Source organism: Pongo abelii, chromosome 4, assembly GCF_028885655.2.
Source record: "Pongo abelii isolate AG06213 chromosome 4, NHGRI_mPonAbe1-v2.0_pri, whole genome shotgun sequence".
NCBI classification, from domain to species: Eukaryota; Metazoa; Chordata; class Mammalia; order Primates; family Hominidae; genus Pongo; species Pongo abelii.
Genome location: NC_071989.2, coordinates 41,777,252 through 41,797,742, shown reverse-complemented (window position 1 = coordinate 41,797,742; position 20,491 = coordinate 41,777,252). Strand labels below are relative to the sequence as shown.

Genomic DNA, 20,491 nt, shown 5'->3' with positions numbered 1-20,491 from the left:
GACAGAGGCAGTGTTCTCCATAGAAATAATGTAGATTTCTCATGATCTGAGAAAAGAAGGGGGAGTAGCATTTCTTGACTTTGAAATGTCTGGAGCAAGGTACCCAGGATTAAGTAGGAACCACCTAGAATTTACCATGCCCTTCACTGACTCATACTTACCAGCTATTTCACAAAGTAGGCAAAAGAGTGAATAAAGATCATCATTTTTTAATAAACAGGGTTGTGGTCTCTGGCTGAGGAAAGGTATAACCTGTTGTAGATTATAAAAAGGAAAGCTCTTTGATAAGGATGGAAAGCCCCGAAAGGCAGCATGAGAAGTCTGTTCCTCGGGAGGCAATGACATCCCAAAGTCTACTAGGATTTTAGGTTCAAGTGCAAGACTGTCTTTCATACAAACAGGATGAGAAAGTCACACCAAAGGACCGAGCAAGCCATGGGCAAAGCAGTTGGAAAAAAAATAAATAAATAGAAAAGAAAAATAAGAAACCAGGGAAAGCTGCAGAATGGCGAGGAAAGGCAGAGACGCCTAGGAAGGATAAGACGGGAGGAGGGAGTTGGGGAGGGAGGGGAGAGCGGAGAGAGCTGAGCACGGACGTCAGGAACAAAAGCTCCAGCGGAGTCTGGCGGAGGCACTAAGGGAGCACGGGGTGTTTTGAATAATTATTAAAATTAGCATGTGTCTGCGCCATCCTGTGGGTGTGGCGCAGAGAGGAGTGTAAACTCTAGCGGGGCTGGAGCAAACATTGGATTAGCGGCAGCAGCCTGCCAACCTGCCCGAGAAGTGCTGGGACCAGCGCGCTGCACGCCGACTGGCACGATGGCCTCGTCTCAGGGGAAAAACGAGCTGAAATTAGCCGACTGGATGGCAACTCTGCCGGAGAGCATGCACAGCATCCCCCTCACCAATTTAGCCATTCCAGGTAGGCGCGCAGGGGCTGCCGGCTAGGCGCTCGGCGCCCGCTCCACCTGCCCCGCCCTGCTTTATCTGCCACTAAGTGGTAACTTGCCACGATGCCCGCGGGAGGGAAACTCGTCTTCCAGGGTGGGTCTGAGGCCAGGCGAGCTCGAGCCGGGTAGCCTTGGGCTTCCTGGCGTTTTCCAAACCCCTAAGGACCGAGGCGCTAGAGTCAAGGTGACTGCTTTTCTCCTGGGCTTTTGAAGCAGGTTGTATGCGGAGGACTGGGGCAGAGGAGAAGCTGGGCTCCAGGATGGTGCCTCGTGACCCCCTCCTATGGTTTCTCCTGCAGATTTGGGGAAGTGGGAGAAATCTCTGGGTCTGTGGGGTGACTGTGTGCGGCGAACGCGAGCTAGTGTCAGGGGCTCGCCTCCGGTGCAAGGACCTGAGTCTATCCCTGGCATGGAATTGGGCAGATTTGATAGATTCTCGGCTACAGTCATTAATATTCGTCCCCAATCTCCTTTAAAAAGACTAAGCGCTTCCCGAAGAGTGAGGAAAGTTCAGGGACCAGAGGCGGCGTGATAGCTGCCCTTGAAAAGGAGCCCAAGGGGGCGACGGGCAGAGGGCACCGTTTCGTATCGGTTTGGACCCCGGGAGGCCTGGCCAAGTGGCCGCTGTCTCGAGTCTGGTCCAAGTGCGTGTTGGCAACACACTTCGCCCAGGTCAGAAAAGCAAACCCTTGCGGACCGTGTGTTTGCTGCTCGGGACAGAAGCTGGGCAGGGGAACCTGCGTGACCTGCAGCGGAGGGGTGGGATTAGTAGGCAAATAGTGGGGAAAAGGTGATTGAGAATGTGTCCAGACAGCCTAGAAGGAAAGAAGCGTGGACAGAGCGAGGAAGAGACCTGAGGGATCAAGAAGCTTCAGCTTGATGTGTGCGACTTGGACCAGAGACTGGGCAGGTTTCTAGGGTGGGAGCTCCTAACAACCCCTAGATTAGGTATCCAGGAGTGAGGGTCATTTCAGGACAGTTTACAACAATGACAGCTGGGACACGGCCATACTTTATTGCCAATTTGGCTATGCAGTTGGGTTGGGGGAGCACACACTTGATCTTTTCAGAGCTGGACTGCAGGGCAAATTACTCATGAACAGTCCACTTCTGGCCCTGAGCTGAGCTGGGCTATTAAATTCAACGTTCTGGTCTACCTCCTCTTGATCTGCCCCATCCAGCGCCCCCTCTCAGCTATTGGAGGAAAACATAATAAAGAACAAAACACAACAAAAACAAAAACAAAAGAAGGGTTATTTTGAAAATCACTAGATGCTCCAACCAACAGTGCTGCCGTTGATCTGTCCCTCAAATCAATGGTTGTTAGTCAAGTGGATGTTTGGCAGCAATGGCAGGCACAGGCTGCGCTACAAGTGCTATCCACAGAAGGGACTGTCTCCTTTTGTCCTTCTTCAACAGATAGCTTCCTACGGGCCAGGAATCTCCAAGGAAAAGAACCAACCCCAGTTTCTCCATGCAGCACTTACTCTGCTACCTAGGCGAGCCTGGGGATTGCTCTTTTTAAGGAGACAGTAGAAAGCACAAATTTGGCATAACTCCATTCTCACTTCCACAGGCATTCCCATTCCTTTTCTTCCTTCATTTTTATTTGGATTTTAGACAGCTTCTTTCACATGGTTTCCCCTGAATGTTTTTATATGCACAGAAGGTAAGAAGGGCAATCACTGTGACGCAAACCTTCTGGCAGGTGACTCTCTAGAGATACAGGATTAAAAACCTAAGTTTGCTTATCTAGTTCTGAGATGGTATGATACCTTTTTGAGTCTACCTTACATTTCTGTAATATTTCACTTTTCAAAGCCCTGTTATGTACACCAGCTCACAAAATCCTTCTAAAACCCCATGAAGCAGGCAGTGCTGGCACTATTACCTCCATGTCACAGATGAAAAAACTGAAGCTAAGTGAAGACAAATGACTTACTATCTATCCCTATCAGTTCAGGGATCTGACCCCTTAATTGGACCTTTGGGAAGATACCCTATGAATTTTGGAGGGAAAGGCTTTGTGATTTGTATCTGGATGATTCAGCAGCAACTGTGACTAACCAGGGTTAAGAAACAAGGAACTAAGCATTAGTGGGAACACAGTAATTTTCCTTTCCTCCCCTGGGACAAAATAAAAACCTGAGGTGAGAGATTTTGATATCTGGGTGATCGTAGAGTACAGACATAAAGATGATGGCATTGGGCTTCCATGGGAATTTATATTGTTTTCCCAACTCCTGTTGGTATTATACTCAAATGGATCTCCTGTGAAGCTTCCCCTTCTCACTCCAATACTTGTGAGAAAAAATAGATGCAACATATTTCATCAAATCTATACTCCTGAATACTCCCATGTTTCTGTAAATGTGTTTGGAAGATCTACATATATAAATAAACCAGGTTTAAAAACAGGTTTGGCACCTTTTTGCATTACTCAGCACTAAGAATTTTTGGAGGAAAAAAAGATATTCAAACTTTGATAGTCAGAGAAGACTAATTGGAGACTATTAAACACTAATGGAATAATTGCCTTAAAATCATGCTAATAGCTTCCTGGCTGCTACATGTTTACTTGGCCAGTTGCTACAGCTCAAATTAAGTAATTATCTCCACCATTTAAAACCACTCCTGGTGCACCACACAAGTGTTTCTGTTGAGCGGAACTGCTGCTCAGTCATCCTCAAAGCTTCAGGTTTTCTTAGGTAAAGCAGCTGGAAAATAAAGAGCTGCCTAATTATAAGGCTACCCACCTGGGGCAGCTCACCCAGATTGCCCAGAGTTACAGCAAAAAGCAATGTGCAACTGTGTGATATTCCCCACCAGAGCACAGTTCCAGTGTCTTTAAATATTTCTAAAATCTCTGCATTTTGAATGCTTTCAGAGTAATCTCGCAATAGCTGTTTTGCATTTAAATGGCTTCATGATATGATATTGACTGGGCTGAGGAATTCAGTTAGTAATTGGTATTAGTATTTCACTTTCAATTTATTTTTTAAGGAAATGACACAGCCAGAACACATTGACAGTTACTCGAATTTCGGCCTTGTTTATCATTTCCTTCTCTCTCTGATGGCACTAAACTTAAGTTTTAACTCATGCATATTTGTTTAATACTGGCATTCTGGATTATGAATGATACTGCCCTTCACTATAAGCAGGTGAGAGAGGATAAACAGAGATGAAAGCAGGAAGACAAAGTATAACATTTAGGTAAAAGTGAGACTGATGAAAATTCGGTTTCTCTGAAGCAGAGTTCTAACTCTGTACTCATGGTGGCTCCAGAACTATTGTAAAGAGATGCATCATGGGAACAAGTAAGGTGCTGGTAATCTGCATGTGTGACAGAGAGTCATTCTGTCCAAAATCCAAAAGATTGGGAAGGGTTTAGCCCATGGGAGGGGTCTGCTTTGCATTCTCTAATATGTGATAAAAATCTTTTTCATATAGTGTAGCAAACTGACCACGAAATAATAAAATATTGGCCAAAATGTTGTGGGACTGGAAACTCAGAAAGAATCCATGTTTTCTTCAACAGGGAATTGTTGATTGTACTTTAGATAAGGAACACAGAAATGCTTTACAAATCAATGATTGTGCCTGCGAATTTTGTTCATTTCCTTTAGAAAATGTAAACACCAATGAAAAACAACAGGTTCACTAAGGGAAGCTAAGTGTTTAAACAGCTCTGAGTCTCTGTTCTTGTGTCTGACTTACTGGTTTTTAATTTCTTCCCCTAACAGTGATCCCTTCTTGTTGCTGCCTGTGTTCCTGGAGCCAACCATCTTCCTCCTCTTTGTAATTTTCTATTTCCATTTTACTTGGAAGGAGTCAATCTCTAGGATGTATCTGGGACTGGGTCTAATTGTGCAAACTTCTAAAGAACAAAACAAGAGCAGTTCCCACTTCCTATCCCATTTATTAGTGGATAGTGATACAGAAGTGAATCTTTCAAGACAGTAAAAAAGCAACAACATTGTTTAGGATGAATATCTCTCTTGTTCTGCCTCTCTAATTCCCAGTTTTGTTTTTGGTTTTGTGAACAAGGAAAAATTGAACAGTATCTGAAACATAATTTGTTCTACTAGGACTTTTCTTGATGAATTGAATCCTCGACTATTGTTATTCAATGTAAAGTGTTATATATGCTATTTTACCATTCACAAAGTGTCTTCCTATGCACACATGTGCTTTTCCCACATTCTAACAATAATCTTCTAAGGCCTTGGGACTCAGAGTTGGTTCAGGGACCAACAGCATCAGCATACATGTGGGCTTGGTAGAAAAGCTGCATCTCAGACTCTGCACATCACACATCAGATCTATTTAATTACAATCTACACTTTAACAAAATCCGTAGATGATTTATATATACATTTAAAGTTTGAGAAAACTCCTTTAGTGTATCTCTAAAGAGGGCTTCTATGTAAATGTCAGAGCCAAATTTAAATATACATTTTTTACTAGGCCCTTTCTATTGCACCATGAAGTCTATACATGTTTCCAATTTTAAAATCAGGCTTAAAGCCAGAACACCATATTTGACTCAAAGCTAATTACCCAAGTTAGGGACATTTCTGATAACTGACATGACAGGTCATCATGTACCTTGAGCAATAAATGTGATTTAATTGCTACTTAACTGTTCACATTAGGTCACTGTGATAAATGTAAAACCTTTCTCCTCATTTCCTTAAAGTCCTGCCGCTTCTTACTGGCCATTGATGGCACTTAAAATCAGCTCATCTGGTAATGCTAGTGAGCCCTAATGCCAATTTAGGAAACATCTGTATATTGGTTCTTTGTCCATTTGGAGTCATTCTTTGTTGTGCATAGGACCAGCTCCTTCTGTTATAAGTTGCAGGTTTATTCATTTTATTTATAAGCTAGAACTTTGCAATATTGTTATCGAGTAAAAGTGGCATCATGAAATAACGCAAAATGTAGCATCAGAAAGCCATCAAAAGCATCAACATCAAAACAGTAAATTGGTTTTCAATAGAAAATGACCTATCTTGTTTGTATTTGCAAGTCACATCTCATTTATTTGAAGCATAGCTTACATGGAGTACAAGCATATATAACAGTTTATAATCCACTAGATTGAATGTCAGTTGTTTGATACTATAATTGTTCTAAAATAGTTAAACTTCACACACACACACACACATGCACACACAGCCCTCCAATTGCTTAAATGGATACCACAATGTTCATACGTTAAGGCCCATAAGCTTTACTCATATAAAAATTTATTATACCCTTACTTAGAGTTTATTTACTCATATTTATTTCCAACTCCACCCAATAAGAATAGAAACAGCAAATTATAAAGAAGATGAAAACTGTTGAGTGCCATAAATCAGTAATGACAATAGGGAATATTTATGAGGGAAGACTAACAAATGGAGGTACACCGACACAAAACATAGTGTTCTCTACACTTTACCGGTCCAAAAGTAAAATCAGAGTCACAGCAACTGTCAGTTGTTCAACTCCTCCCAAATACCTCATTAATAAACTTCCAAACAGTTCTAAAAATCTGGATGGATTCTTAAGTATGATCTATAAGCCAGTCATTTGGGCTGGATTGATAAACTAGTCCTCTGGGCTACGACATGGTGTCTGCCATTTTCCTTCTTTCCTGTTTTGGGAAAGCTTTGGAGAGTTGTCACCTTTGCTCCTTTGACATATGGAGAAACTGTGCTTCCATAGTTTTATGCCCAAAATACCACTACGATTACTAATAGCTCCTCCAGAGCTTATTCTGTGTCTGCAGAGGCCCAACATTGAGCATGTTAATGTCTAACAAGAGTCAAAGGCTCCCAGAGCTTGGTCCCCCATTGTGGAAGATGCTGATGCCAACATCTCCTATTGTTGACTCTGCCATCACTGCTGAAGCCCTGAGTGCTGGCACTGCCAAAACCAGGCATCTTTTTGCCTGCTTTATATTGATTATTTTGTTGTTGCTCCATTGCCTGGGGACTAAGGTATGATTTTATGTGGCTGGGCAGAGGAAAATATGTGGGACAAATTTTATTCTATACTCTGCATTATGCTCAATGTTAGCTCACTCTGCATCTGCACATATGTGTTTGTATTGACTTCCTCTTAAGAAAACTTCTTTTTCAGGAAGCTTCTTGATTTTTCCTATAAGTAAACTTCCAGTGGGTGCAATGTAATCATTCCTTTAGGCAAGTCTAGAGTGGGAACACAGCTAGGGTCTATATTTTTCCCACTGAGCAGGCTGGTATAATGTAAACAGAGCCAATTAATCCCACATCCCTAAAGTAATCCCTAAGGGCTCCATTGTATGAAAGCACATTAGTAGCTAATTGATGTGCTCTGACCCATCAAGAAAAGGTTAAATCACTCACACACACACACACAAGTGTGCACACACACATTTTAATTCCTGTTGCTTAAAGGGGAAAGCTCTGTTTTCTCGAAAATTTAACTACTACCACCAGTGAGGATGCCTCTTGCCCAAAAATATTAGTTTTTGGAAGCCAGAGAACATGCCACCATGATGAGCACTCAAGGAAGTCCTAGACGTAGTCATTGAAATTAAAGTCGTCAAGAAGTTTATAGACTCCTCTCATGTCTTCTGGTTTGGGTGGGGTTCAAATGGGTCTTAGAAGAGTGGGGACCAAAAAATTGTCTATATCATATATTCCAGAAGGAAGGGAAAAGTGAGTGAAAAAATTAATCATGGTTCAGGTGGAATTTTGCTGCCAGAAGCTTTTTACAGCACCATATGTTTTTATTATGCTCTATTAAGACGGGAAGATAGGTCAGTAAGAGAGGGGCAGGAGGAGATGGTTAAATATTCTTGAGAAGCAGCCAGGATTAGTCACCTCCGGAGGTCAGGTACTGAAACAGATGGCCCATGGATTTGTTAGATGCGCTCTTGTTATGTTCCTATATTTTATTACAGATCCTGGAAGTGGACAGCTCTTACAACACTCTATCTTAAATGCAAGCTAATGTTATGTTTTACATAGAAGAATTATTTCTGCGAGTTAATTTTTATGAAGCAGTCACATTTATCCATAATTATCATTATAAAGGAAAATTTGGTTCCTTCATTCACTTGAAAAATTTTTATTTCCTGAGGCAAAGTGGATTATGATAAATGGTCATCTTAATTTCCTGCTATGCTTTCCTGGAACCCCCCTATGGCTTGTTAGGTAGTGGAGAGAAAGATGCACTGGTAGTCCTAGTGGGCAAATAGGACTTATCTTCAATGCATGTCTCAGGCCATACACCCATGCTGCCATTTAGAGGAGGAAGAAGAGTAGGAGGAAGATAACCATAGCTGCCTTGGAGGGAAGTTAGCCCTAAACACACACCTATGTGAACTGTCCTGGCCCTTTCTCAAGAAAAGAAAGGTTGTCAGGGGATGTAAAGCTCCTGCCATGAATGCTGCTAGAGAAGAAGGCTGCAGAATGTGAAGTTTTGTTTAGTCTTCATCACCCTTTCATGTCCTCATTTCTCTGCTGATAAAGCCAAATTTCTTGGTCCAGCATGAGATTCACACCTTTGGAGATGATCTTAATGCTCTTGTCTCACTTTTTCTGTTCTGCTTACCTGGAAAACCCCAATTCAGTTAAACTCAACTTTCTAAGTATTCAGATCCCAGAAAACTTCAGTGGATGAACATTGTTGGAGAGAAATTAAACGGCTTGGGTGACTGGACTCACTGGAAATTTCTGACCATAAATTTTAAATGGGTATTCAATACAGGCAGAGAGACTTACTACACTTCCTTAGTAAATTCATTTCTTGTTATCTAAGATGACAATTTTATACCTCTTCTTGATTCTCAAATCAACACCTTCTTTCTACCTCATCTGTACTGATTACATCACATCTTATTTTATATTAAAGAAAGGGCTCCATTGTATTAAAGCACATTAACAGTTAATTGATGTGCTCTGACCCATCAAGAAAAGGTTAAATCACACACACCACACACACACATACAAACAGACACATAATTTTATCCTATTAATTACTCTTTCCCTCCTCATCTAAACTGATTACTTCACCTCTGATTTTATATTTAAAAACTTGATGCAAACAGATAAGATCTTCCTCAGTTTCCCACCATTGAACCCACAATGCATCTATTTCTATATACTCTGGACTTCCTTTAAATAAGAGGAAGACCTAGACCTGCTCATACCTAAGCTAAGTTTTTCCACTTGTGTTCTGGATCCCATCCACTCAAATCTGTTCAAAGCTTACTTTTGAATTTGTCCACTCTCTCCTGTGTCATCTTTTTTCTCTACCTCTATGGGATCATTCCAGTCAGCATGCAAATATATGTAATAATGCCCCTTGTAAAAAAAAAATTTGTTACCACACCTGCCCCTCAATCAGTAAACTATTTCTCTTATTCTTGTAAAAATATCTTCTCTACCTTCAGGTTGTTATATCTCTTTCTCTTCCTAGTCCATACTAATCTCATTTCCCCATCACTTCACTAAAATTGTTCTTATCAAGGTAGCCAATGATCTGTATTTTGCCAAAGGTAATGGTTAATTCTCTATCATCTTATTTGACATTTCAGCAACATTGATGCGGTTCACCACACCTCCCTTCGTGAAACGTGTTCTTCCTTTGGCTTCTTAGCACACCTTATTTTTTTTGTTGTGGTAAAAACCCTAACAACCATAACATGAAATTTACTCTCTTAAAATTTTAAGTATACAATACAGTGTTGCTACCTGTAAGTACAATATTGAACAGCAGACCTCAGAACTTTTTCATCTTGCATGACTAAAACTTGATACCTGTTGAATAGAAACTTCCCTTTTCCCCCTCTTTCCGAGTCTCTGGCAACCAGCATTCCACTCTCTGCTTCAGTGAGTTTGACTATTAGATACTTCATCTAAGTGGAATCATGCAGTATTTGTCCTTTTGTGACTGGTTTATTTCAGTTTGCATAATGTCTTCAAGGTTTACCCATGTGGTAGCGTATGACAGGATTTTCTTCTTTTTATGACTGAATAATAGTACATTTGTATGTATATGCCATATTTATTAATCCATTCATCCATTGATATACATTTTGATTGTGAACAATACTGAAGCTTATTGCAATGAGAATAGAGATCTCGATTCAAGATCTCAATTTCAGTTCTTTTGGATGAATACCCCAAAGTGGGACTGCTGGATCATGTGGTAGTTCTATCTTTAAAATTTTGAGGTAATTCCATTCTGTTCTCCATAGAGGCTGCACAATTTTACATTTCCACCAACAGTGTACAAGAATTGCAATTTCTGTACATCCTTCCTAACACTTATTATTTTATATATTTTTGATAGTAGCCATCCTAACAGGTATTAGGTGATATCTCACTGTGGTTTTGATTTTCATTTCTCTGGTGATTGGTGATTTTGAGCACTCTTTCATACCTCTTAGCTATTTCATGTCTTCTTTAGAGAAATGTCTACACTTCTTCTTTGTATAGTTTTAATAAGGTTATTTAGTTTTTGCTATTGAGTTGTAGGAATTCCTTATATATAGTTGGAAATTAACCCCTTATCATATATATGGTTTGCAAGTATTTTCTCCTATTTCATTCTCTTGATTATTTCTTTTCCTGCAGAGAGGCTTTTTAGTTAGATGTAGTTCCACTTGTTTATTTTTGCTTTTGGTGCCTGTGGCTTTGATTTCATATCCAAAAACTCATTGCCAAACCCAACTTCATAAAGCTTTCCCCCTACATTTTCTTCCAGGAGTTTTACAGTTTCAGGTCTTACATTTAAGTTGTGTGTTTGTGTGTGTGTGTGTGTGTGTGTGTGTGCATATAATATATACGTTTATGGGATAAATGTGCATAGATTGTATAATAGTCAAGTCAGGCTTTTAGGGTATCTGTCACCCAAATAATATACATCGTACCCATTAAGTAATTTCTCAGTATCTCTTCCCTTTTATCCCCTCACCCTTCTGAGTATCTCTTGTCTATTTTTCCACTCACTACATTCGTATGTACACATATTTTAGCATCCACTTATGAGTGAGAACATGCAATATTTGTCTTTCTGTGTCTGGCTTGTTTCACTTACGATAATGTGACCTCTACTTCCATTCATGTTGCTGCAAAAGAAGCGACATTATTATTTTTTATGGCTGAATATTATAGTATTCTATTGTGTATACATGCCACATTTTCTTTATCCAATCATCTATTGTTGGGCACTTAGTTTGATTACATACCTTTGCTATTATGACTAGTGCAGAGATAAACATATGAGTGCAGGTGTTTTTTTGATGTATTGAATTCTTTTCATTTGGGTAGATGACCAGTATGGGATTGCTGGATCAAATGGAAGTTCTATTTTTAGTTCTTTGAGAAATAGCCATACTATTTCCCATACAGGCTGCACTAATTTACATACATATGTTGTAAGATAAGGATCCAAAATCATTATTTGTCATGTGGATATATAGTTTCCCAACATCTTTGTTAAAGAGACTATCCTTTCCCCATTGTGTATTCTTGGTATCTTGTCAAAGATAAGTTAATGGTATACGTGAGGTTTTATTTCCGGTCTCTATTCTGTTTTATTGGTCTATATGTTGGTCTTTATGCCAGAACTATACTGTTTTGATTATTGTGCTTTGTAGTATGTTTTCAAATCAGAAGGCGTGAGGCCTCCAGCTTTGTTTTTCTTTCTCAAAATTATGAGGGTTTTTGGAGTCCTATGTGGTTCCATATAAATTTAGGATTATTTTTTCTCTTTCTGCGAAAGGCCAGGAGTTTTGATAAAGATTGCATTGAATCTGTAGATTCCTCTGGGGAGTGGTAACATTTGAGCAATATTAAATCTTCCAGTCCATGAACATATGATGACTTTTCATTTTTTGCATCTTCTTTAATTTCTTTCTGCAATGTTTTGCAATTTTCAGTGAAGTCTTTTGTCTCCTTTGTTAAGTTTATTCCAAAGTATTTTGTTCTTTTTGATAATATTGTAAGTGGGATTGTTTTCTTAATTTTCTTTTCAGACTGCTCATTTTTAGTGTATAAAAATGCAACTGATTTTTTAATGTTGATTTTGTATTCTGCAATGTACTAGATTCACTTATTAATTCTAACAAATTTATTTATTTATTGGAATCTGGTCTTTTTACATATAAAATGTTATCTACAGAGATAATTTTGCTTCTTCCTTTTCTATTTAGATACTTTTCTTTCTTTTTTTTTCTTTTTTAACCTAACTGCTCTCACTAGGGTGTATAGTATTATGTTAAATACAAGCAGTAAGAATGGCCATCCTTGCCTTCTTCCTGGTCTTAGAGGGAAAGCCTTAAACTTTCACTATTGAGTATGACTATGGGCTTGTCATATGTGGCTTTTATTGTGTCAGGGTATATTTCTTTTATATCTAATTTGTTGGGCGTTTTTATCATGAAAAGATGTTGAATTTTATCAAATGCTTCTCCTGCATCTATTGATATGATCATGTTATTTTTATCCTTCATTCTGTTAACATGGTATATCACATTAGTTGATTTTTACATGTTGAATCATCTTTGCCTTCAGTGGATAAATCCCACTTAATCATGGTGTATGATTCTTCTAATGTGCTGTTGAACTTGGTTTGCTAGTATTTTATTGAGGATTTATTCATTTATGTTTATTAGAGATGTTGGTCTATAGTGTTCTCTTCTTGTAGCGTCTTTGTCTGCCTTTGGTATCAGTGTAATGCTGATCTCATAGAATGAATTTAGAAGTGTACACTCCTCTTCAGTTTTTTTGGAAGAGTGTGAGAAGAATTGGCATTAATTCTAATAGAATTCACCTTTAAACCATCGGTTTCTGGGCTTTTCTTTGTTGAGACATTTTAGCAACTGAATCAATCTCTTTGCTATTATAGGGTTGTTCACATTTTCTATTTCCTCGTGATTCAGTCTCAACAGGTTGTATGTTTCTAAGAAATTATTCATTTCCCCTGGTTTATCCCATTTTTTGGTATATAATTGTTTATAGTAGCATCTTATAATCCTTTATGTGGAATTAGTTGTAATGTCTTCTCTTTCAATTTTGATTTTGTTTATTTGAGTCTTCTCTCTTTCTTTCTTTACCTAAATGTCACTTATGTTTATCTTTTCAAAAAATTCCTAGTGTTGTTGATTTTTTCTATTGCTGTTTCTATTCTCTATTTTATTTATTTCTGCTCTAATCTTTATGATTTCCTTAATTCTACTAACCTTTGGCTTAGACTGCTATTCTTTTTCTAATTCCTTGAGGTATAGAATTAGGTTAAGGTTTTTTATCTTTTTTAATATAGGCATTTATTACTGTAAATCTCTCGGTATTGCTTTTGCTGCATTTCATACATTTTGGAATGTTGTGTTTTCATCTCATCTTTTTTGTCTCAAGATAACTTTTTGAAATTACCTTTTGATTTCTTGTTTGACCAATTGTTTGTTAAAGGATGCATTGTTTAATTTCCACAAATTAGTGAATTTTCCAGCTTTCCTTCTGATATCGATTTCTAGTTGTGGTTGAAGAAGATACTTGAAGAAGATACTTGGTATAATTTCAATACTCTTAAATTTGTTAAGATTTGTTTTGGGGCCTATCATGTGATCAACCTTGGAGAACATTCCATGTGTGCTTGAGAAGAATGTGTATTCTGCTGTTGTTAAATGAAATGTTCTGTACATGTTTGTTAGGTTCATTTTGTCTAAACTGTAGTTGAAGTCCAATTCCTTCATGATTTTCTGTCTGGATGATTAATCCAGTATTAAATGTGGGATATTAAATTTTTTCCTATTGCTGTATGTTGTCTATCTCTTCCTTCAGTTCTGTCACTGCTTTATATATTTGGGTGTTCTGATATTGGGTGTGCATATATTTATAATTGCTTTGTCTTCCTGGTTGACTTGACTCATTCAATTATATCATCATATAATGCCTTTCTTTGTCTCTTGCAGCAATATTTGACTTAAAATCTATTTTGTCTGATATAAATATGGCCATTCCATTCTCTTTTGGTTACCATTTGCCTGGAATATATTTTTCTATTCACTTTCAGCCTATGTATGTTCTCCAGTCTAAAGCAAGTCTTGTAGACAGCACATAGGTCTTACGAATTGTTGTTCTTGCTGTTTAATTACATTTTTAAAAAATTGTATAGGAAAAGACTTACTATTGATGTCTTGTTAGTTACGTTTTTCTTATTGTCTTGTAACTTTTTCATACCTTTTTTTCACCATTGTTATCTTTATTTGGGTTTATTGATTTTTTTGTAGTAATACTCTTTGATTTTTTTTTCTTCTTTTCTTGTATCTTCTGTAGATTTTTTCTTTGTGGCTACCATTAGTTTTACATGAAATATCTTATAACACATTATTTAAATTAAAAAATAACTTAAATCACATACAAAAACCCCTACTTATCCCTCCACATACTTTATGTTACCAATGTCATAAGTTATATTTTTCATATTTTCTATCCATTAATATATTTTTCTAGCTATAAGTTATTTTTAACATTCTTGTCTTTTAACTCTTATACCTGAATTGAAAATAATTTACATATCATTATAGTATTATAGTATTCTGTATTTATCTCTATGTTTATCTTTACCATTAAGTTACATAGTTTCCTATGCTTTTACATTATTATTTAACATGTTTTCATTTCAACTTAATGGAATCCCTTTAGCATTTCTAATGGTGATAAACTTTCTAGGCTTTTTTTAAATTTTTGGTCTAGGAAAAGCTTTACCTTTCCTTTATGTTTAAATGACAGTTTTGTCAGATATTGTGCTGTTGGTTGGTTGTTATTATTCTACTTCCTTCTGTCTAACAAGTTTTCTGCTGAGAAATCTACTTATAGTCTGGAATTTTCCTTGTATGTGACTAGTCACTTTTCTCTTGTTATTTTAAAAATGCTTTCTTTGTCTTTGATTTTGGCAATTTTATTATAATTTGTCTTGGTATTGACTTATTTGAGTTCCTCAGATATGGGCTTCTTGAATCTGAAAGCCTATTTTCTTCCTCATATTTGGGAAGTTTTGGCCATTATTTCTTTAAATAAGCTTTCTTCCCCCTTTGTTTCTCATTTCTCCTCTTTTAAATTTCATAATGTGTATATTGATCTGCTTAATTATTTTCCATAAATCCTTAAGGATTTCTTCTTTCTGTTTTATTCTTTTTTCTTTTTGTTCCTCTGACTGGATAATTTCGAATGATCTATCCTTAAGTTAGCAATATTTTTCTGCTTGATCAAGTCTGCTGTTGAATAACTCCAGGGGATTTTTTCAGTTCAGTTATTGCATTCTTCAGCTCCAAAATTTCTGTTATTTTAAAATATTTTCTATGTTTGATGAAGTTTTTATTTTTTGTACATATTGTTGTCCTGAACTAATGAACCTCTTTATGATGGTTATTTTTAATTCTTTGTCAGGTAATTCACATATCTCTGTTTCTTTGAGGTTGGTTTCTAGAAATTTATTTTATTCCTTTGATTTGATTATTTTCCCATTTATTCATATTTCTTGTACCTTTGTGTTGGTATTTATGCACTTGAAAAAAATCCACCTCTCATAATCTTTACAAACTGGATTTGTAAAGAGAAAGGCATTCATCAATCAGTCCAACTAGGGATTCTGGAAGACTCTCAAACCTTTTCTGTGATGTGTCTTCTCTAGGCCTGTGCATATAGATTTCTAATTAGAAAGATTTATTAAATTTTTTCAGGAGCTTTTAATCTCTGACTCTCTCTGATGCCTGACTGCTGTACTGTGAGTCCTCTGAAGAAGCAGCACACCACCTGCTATTTTATATTCTCAGAGCTTCCCAGGCATCTAGAATATGCCAGGTCCTATCAGTCCCCAAAGCCAGCATATTCAGTAACTAACCCCTTGGGTATCCCATCAAAAGGCAGGAACATTGGATGCATACTTTACTTTTCCCTTTCCTTCCTGAGGGAGAGGCTGCTGAACTGTGTTGGCTTCTGTCAGTTTACCTCAGGCCCTCTGGAGGGGCAGCAAGTTGCCCAGCAATTTTGTTTTCGGTGACCACCAGACATTTGGAATACTCTGGGTCTCATTAGCTCTCTTCTACAGGTGAGACAAAAGCCAGTCCCTTAGGCAGCCTTCTCCAAAAGTCAGAATGTTGGACATGCAGTCTAGTCTCCTCTTTATCTCCTTAGGGAGAATCTGGGAGCTCAAAGTTTCTTCCCAGTTGCATGACTCTGCTAGAAGGAGGGACTCCGGTGAGAGGATGCCAAAAATCTTCCTTTTGGCTTTGATGTGGCACATTTCTTGCTCACCTGGAGTGCAGGATGTATCATAGAGGAAATTGATCCATGTGTTGTTGAATCAGTGTCTCCATGAGAGAAAGGAGAGTCTGGAGCATCCTATTCTGCCATCTTGCTGACATTACTCCTAACCACACTTACCTTGTTTTTCTTCCTTCACTTCCTTCACTACATGCTTCTGTAAGGTTATCTTTGTGAGCTGTAGCCTCTTTTATTGCCATGTAAAGAAATCTTAGATTACCTTGGGCTCAGACCTTGACTCTTTTTTTCTATTGTTACATTTTTACCTTAGGTGAAAATATCTAATCTAATCACTTGAAATAACATCAATATGCTAATGACTTCCAAGTTTAAATCATTAGCCCAGACCTCTTTGCTGGACTCTCTCCTCATATATCCCACTACCTTCCCATCATATGCATTTGAATTTCCTATAGAAATCTTAAACTTAACATGACCCAAATAGTGCTGTTAATATCACCATCCATTGCCAAATATGTTCCTCCTTAAGTTTTCCCCATCTAAGTACTTTGTATCATTACGTATTAGTTTCCCAAGCCCAAAATCTGGGAGTGATTCTTCATTTTTATTTTTTACTTAAATCCTAAAACCATTTAAGGAATAAATTCTGTGGAATATTTCTCTAAAATATATCTACAATCCTTCCACTTTTCTCTACTGCCACTGTTACAATCCTAATCTGGCCACTGCCATCTCCCACATGAATATTTCCACTGTTCTTCAAACCAATTTTCCTGCCCTCATTTTTGACCCTTAATATAGAGTATCTTTCAGAAGTGTAAGTTAGGTACATAATTTGCTTATATAAAACCCTCCACACCTGCAGTCCCAGCTACTTAGGTGGCTGAGGCAGGATGATTGCTTGAGTCCAGCTCAAGGCTCCAGTGAGCTCTGATCACATCACTGCACTTTAGCCTGGGCATCAGAGCAAGACCCTGTCTTAACAATAAATAAGTAAAAAATAAAACACTCCATTGTAACTTACTAAAGTTACTGGTTCCTGTCTGTTTTTCTGACCTCAACTCCTTTCACCTTTTCCTTTCTCACTAATCCTATCCATTCTTTCTGGCCCTCATACCCTCCAGGCTTCTTGTCTTAGAAATTTCATTGGCATCTTCCTCCAGATCATCACTAGGCTTCCTTCTTTTCCTCCTCTGGTCTCCAGTGTGACACCTCCTCAGGAGACATTACCTGACTGCGCTAGCTAATTCAATCTACTCCATTTTTATCATTTTTCTAACAATTAGTTTGTCTTATTCATAGTGCTTATACATTATCTAGTGCTTATGAATAACTACTTTATTTGTTTATATATTTTTATTTCTCAAATGAGTAGAATATAAGCTCTTCAAGGTCAGGACCTTGTCTGGATCTTTTCTGGTGCCCTGGACTATAGTCAATGTCCAATTAATATTTGTTGCCTATCAAATGACAAAATAAGCATAGAAAGACCCCGCCCTTGCACAAAGGCTTCTGCTCTGTTGATCTAAGAGAAAGAGAACCCAAAAAGAGTAGTCAAGTGAGCTCTTTTTTTTTCAAAATCTTTCAAGAAGCCCAAACTGAAACAAGTTAATTCAAGCCAAGGAATGATCTTGTTACATTTCAATAAAGACTATCCTGGCCTTCAATATTTTTTGAATGAGGCACATGATAATTGAACAAAATAAAATAAGATTTTGTTTCAAGGAACAATTTTTAGCCATTATGGCATTACATGTGCAATCACATTTCTTATTTCTATATTTATATACTTAATGATTACTAATCATAATAAAGGCTTTGAAGAAATTTTAGATTGGACCGTGCCTTCAGAAAAAAAATGTATGCTATTTGTAACACTGCTTTGGTTTTTAAATTCGCATTCTAATTATCTGTAAGTTGGTAATTCAAGTAGGATCAGGTGTTATATCTGTAAAACGGCTGAGAGATTCATGCCATGGTCAGTCTTGGTTTAAACTGTGGCTCTGCTACTTACAAATTAGCTCCAGGGGAATCACTAAATACCCTCTGAGGTGCTATTTTCTCAGCTCTAAAATTGAGATGAGTACAGTATTAACCTCATATTCTTTGTTGTCAGAATTCAACAGGATAATATACATACTATGTGTATCACAGAGTTAGTAGTCAATAAACGTAGCTCTTTCGACCATTACATCATGTCTAATTAACCTCATTTACTTTGCTAACAAGGTCTCTGGCAGGGACTGCCTGTTTCTCTGCCTCTCTAAGCTCCTTTGTTTCTTGTCTCACCTCAGTTGAAGACTCAAATTTTCTGTCTTTCCATTTGAGGCTCAGCTCTGCTTAGCCTCCAGGAGCAGTCCAACCATAGACTGTGAAGATGGAGAGTAAAGAAAGCTATTTTAATAGTTAACTTATTGTGTCTAGCACTCAACTTCTCTGATGCAGCTGGACATAGAAAAATGGACTCTTGTGGGAGGGGCAGACATGAGATACCCAGAGAGAGTGATAGAATCTTCCCATTGGTGGAGATGATAGCCATACAGACATAGTGATAAGTGATTGGGAGAACATCCTCATCCAGGGAGGACAATGACCACCAAGAGTTTTGATCCAGCAGAGGAAACAGAGTCTAATATACATTGACAGAGATAGTAGGAAATCCAAAAGCAGATTTTCCAGAAACACAGGGAAGATTCAGCCAGATTGGACTTCATTGTATGATACTTACTCGCCCAAGTCTAAGCTTTGGACAAGCTTGTATCACCAGACTTTTCTCTCTAGGTTTAAGTTCGTCAGCCGTGGACTATACTCATATCCTAGAATGAGAAGGGTTCCATGGAATTCTTCCTGTGCAGGCTCCTGATGCCTCATACTCACTGAGCTCTCTCTCACTGTGGAGAAAACTTCCAGTTGTTACAAGGCTGATTGTAACCTCTTGTAACTTGATTGTAACTTGAAGATTAATGGGACATATTCTGATGAGCTTCAACAAGACTCATACTAAAAAAAATTTGGAACGTCAAAAAATGAACTATGTAAGAGCAGGTCAGTAGAAACCTGACTTAACTATGGTTTGTGAGAAAAAGACCTAGGGCAAGTAGCCAACTGGTGATAACTGACTGTAAGTCAGTAGAGTGACATGGCAGCAAAAATGTGTAATGCATACTGGGCTGCATAACCAGATATAGTTTATGGAGTAAGCAGTGTGATAGTCCTGCTGATTCTGTTCCAGGAAGAGCCTATCTGCAGCATGGTGCTTTGTTCTGGGATTCAAGTTTCCACAAAAACTCAAGAAAGCTTCAGTGTGTTTTAGAGAGGGGGCCGGGACTGAAGGATTGGGATTGGAGGACACTACCAGGTCATAACTCTGAAGGTTCTGGAAGCCACTGCAAATGGAATATAGCCTTCTTTCTTCAAATACAGGAAGGAGGGGGTCTCTGGAGTTCTAAATTAAAGCAACCAAAGAATACAATTTAGAAGGATGAAGGTTTCGGCAAACTGAAAGTAAGGAAAGAAACTTTCATCAGTGTGATTTTTTAAGTAGTAAACTCATCCTTTTTAGTAGAAGTGTATAAAGAGAGGCTCATGGCTATCTTCCAAACATCTGCATTGACACAGGATTTGAGCTCAATGACCTTTAAGACATTTTTTCACTCTAAGATACTGTGTGATTTGGGGTGTGTTACTTGGCCTCTTTGAATGTCTTTTTTCTTACCTAAAAATGGAAGTAGAATAGTATCCGTCTTCATAAGATTATGTGTGAATTAAATGAAAAAATTGGTGTGAAACATTTAGGACAATGCTTAACATCTACTAAGTTCTCAGTGAATGAGTTATGAGTTAATCTAGCAAATTCTTGACCAACTGAATAAATCAAATCTCACCTATCCCTCTTTATACCTTACTATCCTCTATCAATAACATGGTTCTGGTCTTCACTTTCATTTCTTTTAAAGTTTTATTTATTTATTATTTAATTGCCTACAAGGATTTAGCAGTTTCTTAGCAGGTGGGACATGAAACTGAAAATTGAATACAGCAGGAACAAATCTCAATTTAGGACATGAATGTTATTTCCAAGGCTACTGGATTAAGAACAATATTTTAACATGACAGTAGATGGAATTTATTTTTCTCATATGTCAATCTAATTATACAGACTTCTGCAATAGAAGATGTGCAGACTGCAGGCTATGATCATTCTGTTACTTATACACAGGTTGGGATTACCTGGGCAGTTTCTGAAGTCAAGATGCTAAAATAACTCTC

The 20,491-nt window shown here is 37.8% G+C and overlaps 1 protein-coding gene across 1 annotated transcript in view; it reads left to right on the top strand.

Annotated features, from left to right (window-relative positions):
- Window positions 1-552: 552 nt before the first annotated feature.
- Window positions 553-20,491, top strand: part of PLCXD3 (phosphatidylinositol specific phospholipase C X domain containing 3) — a 200,333-nt gene continuing 180,394 nt past the window's right edge. The window contains exon 1 of the mRNA XM_002815523.5: window positions 553-922. Within this exon, the coding sequence (XP_002815569.1) occupies window positions 820-922 (103 nt within the window). The 5' untranslated portion in view covers window positions 553-819. The remainder of the gene's footprint in view (window positions 923-20,491) is intronic.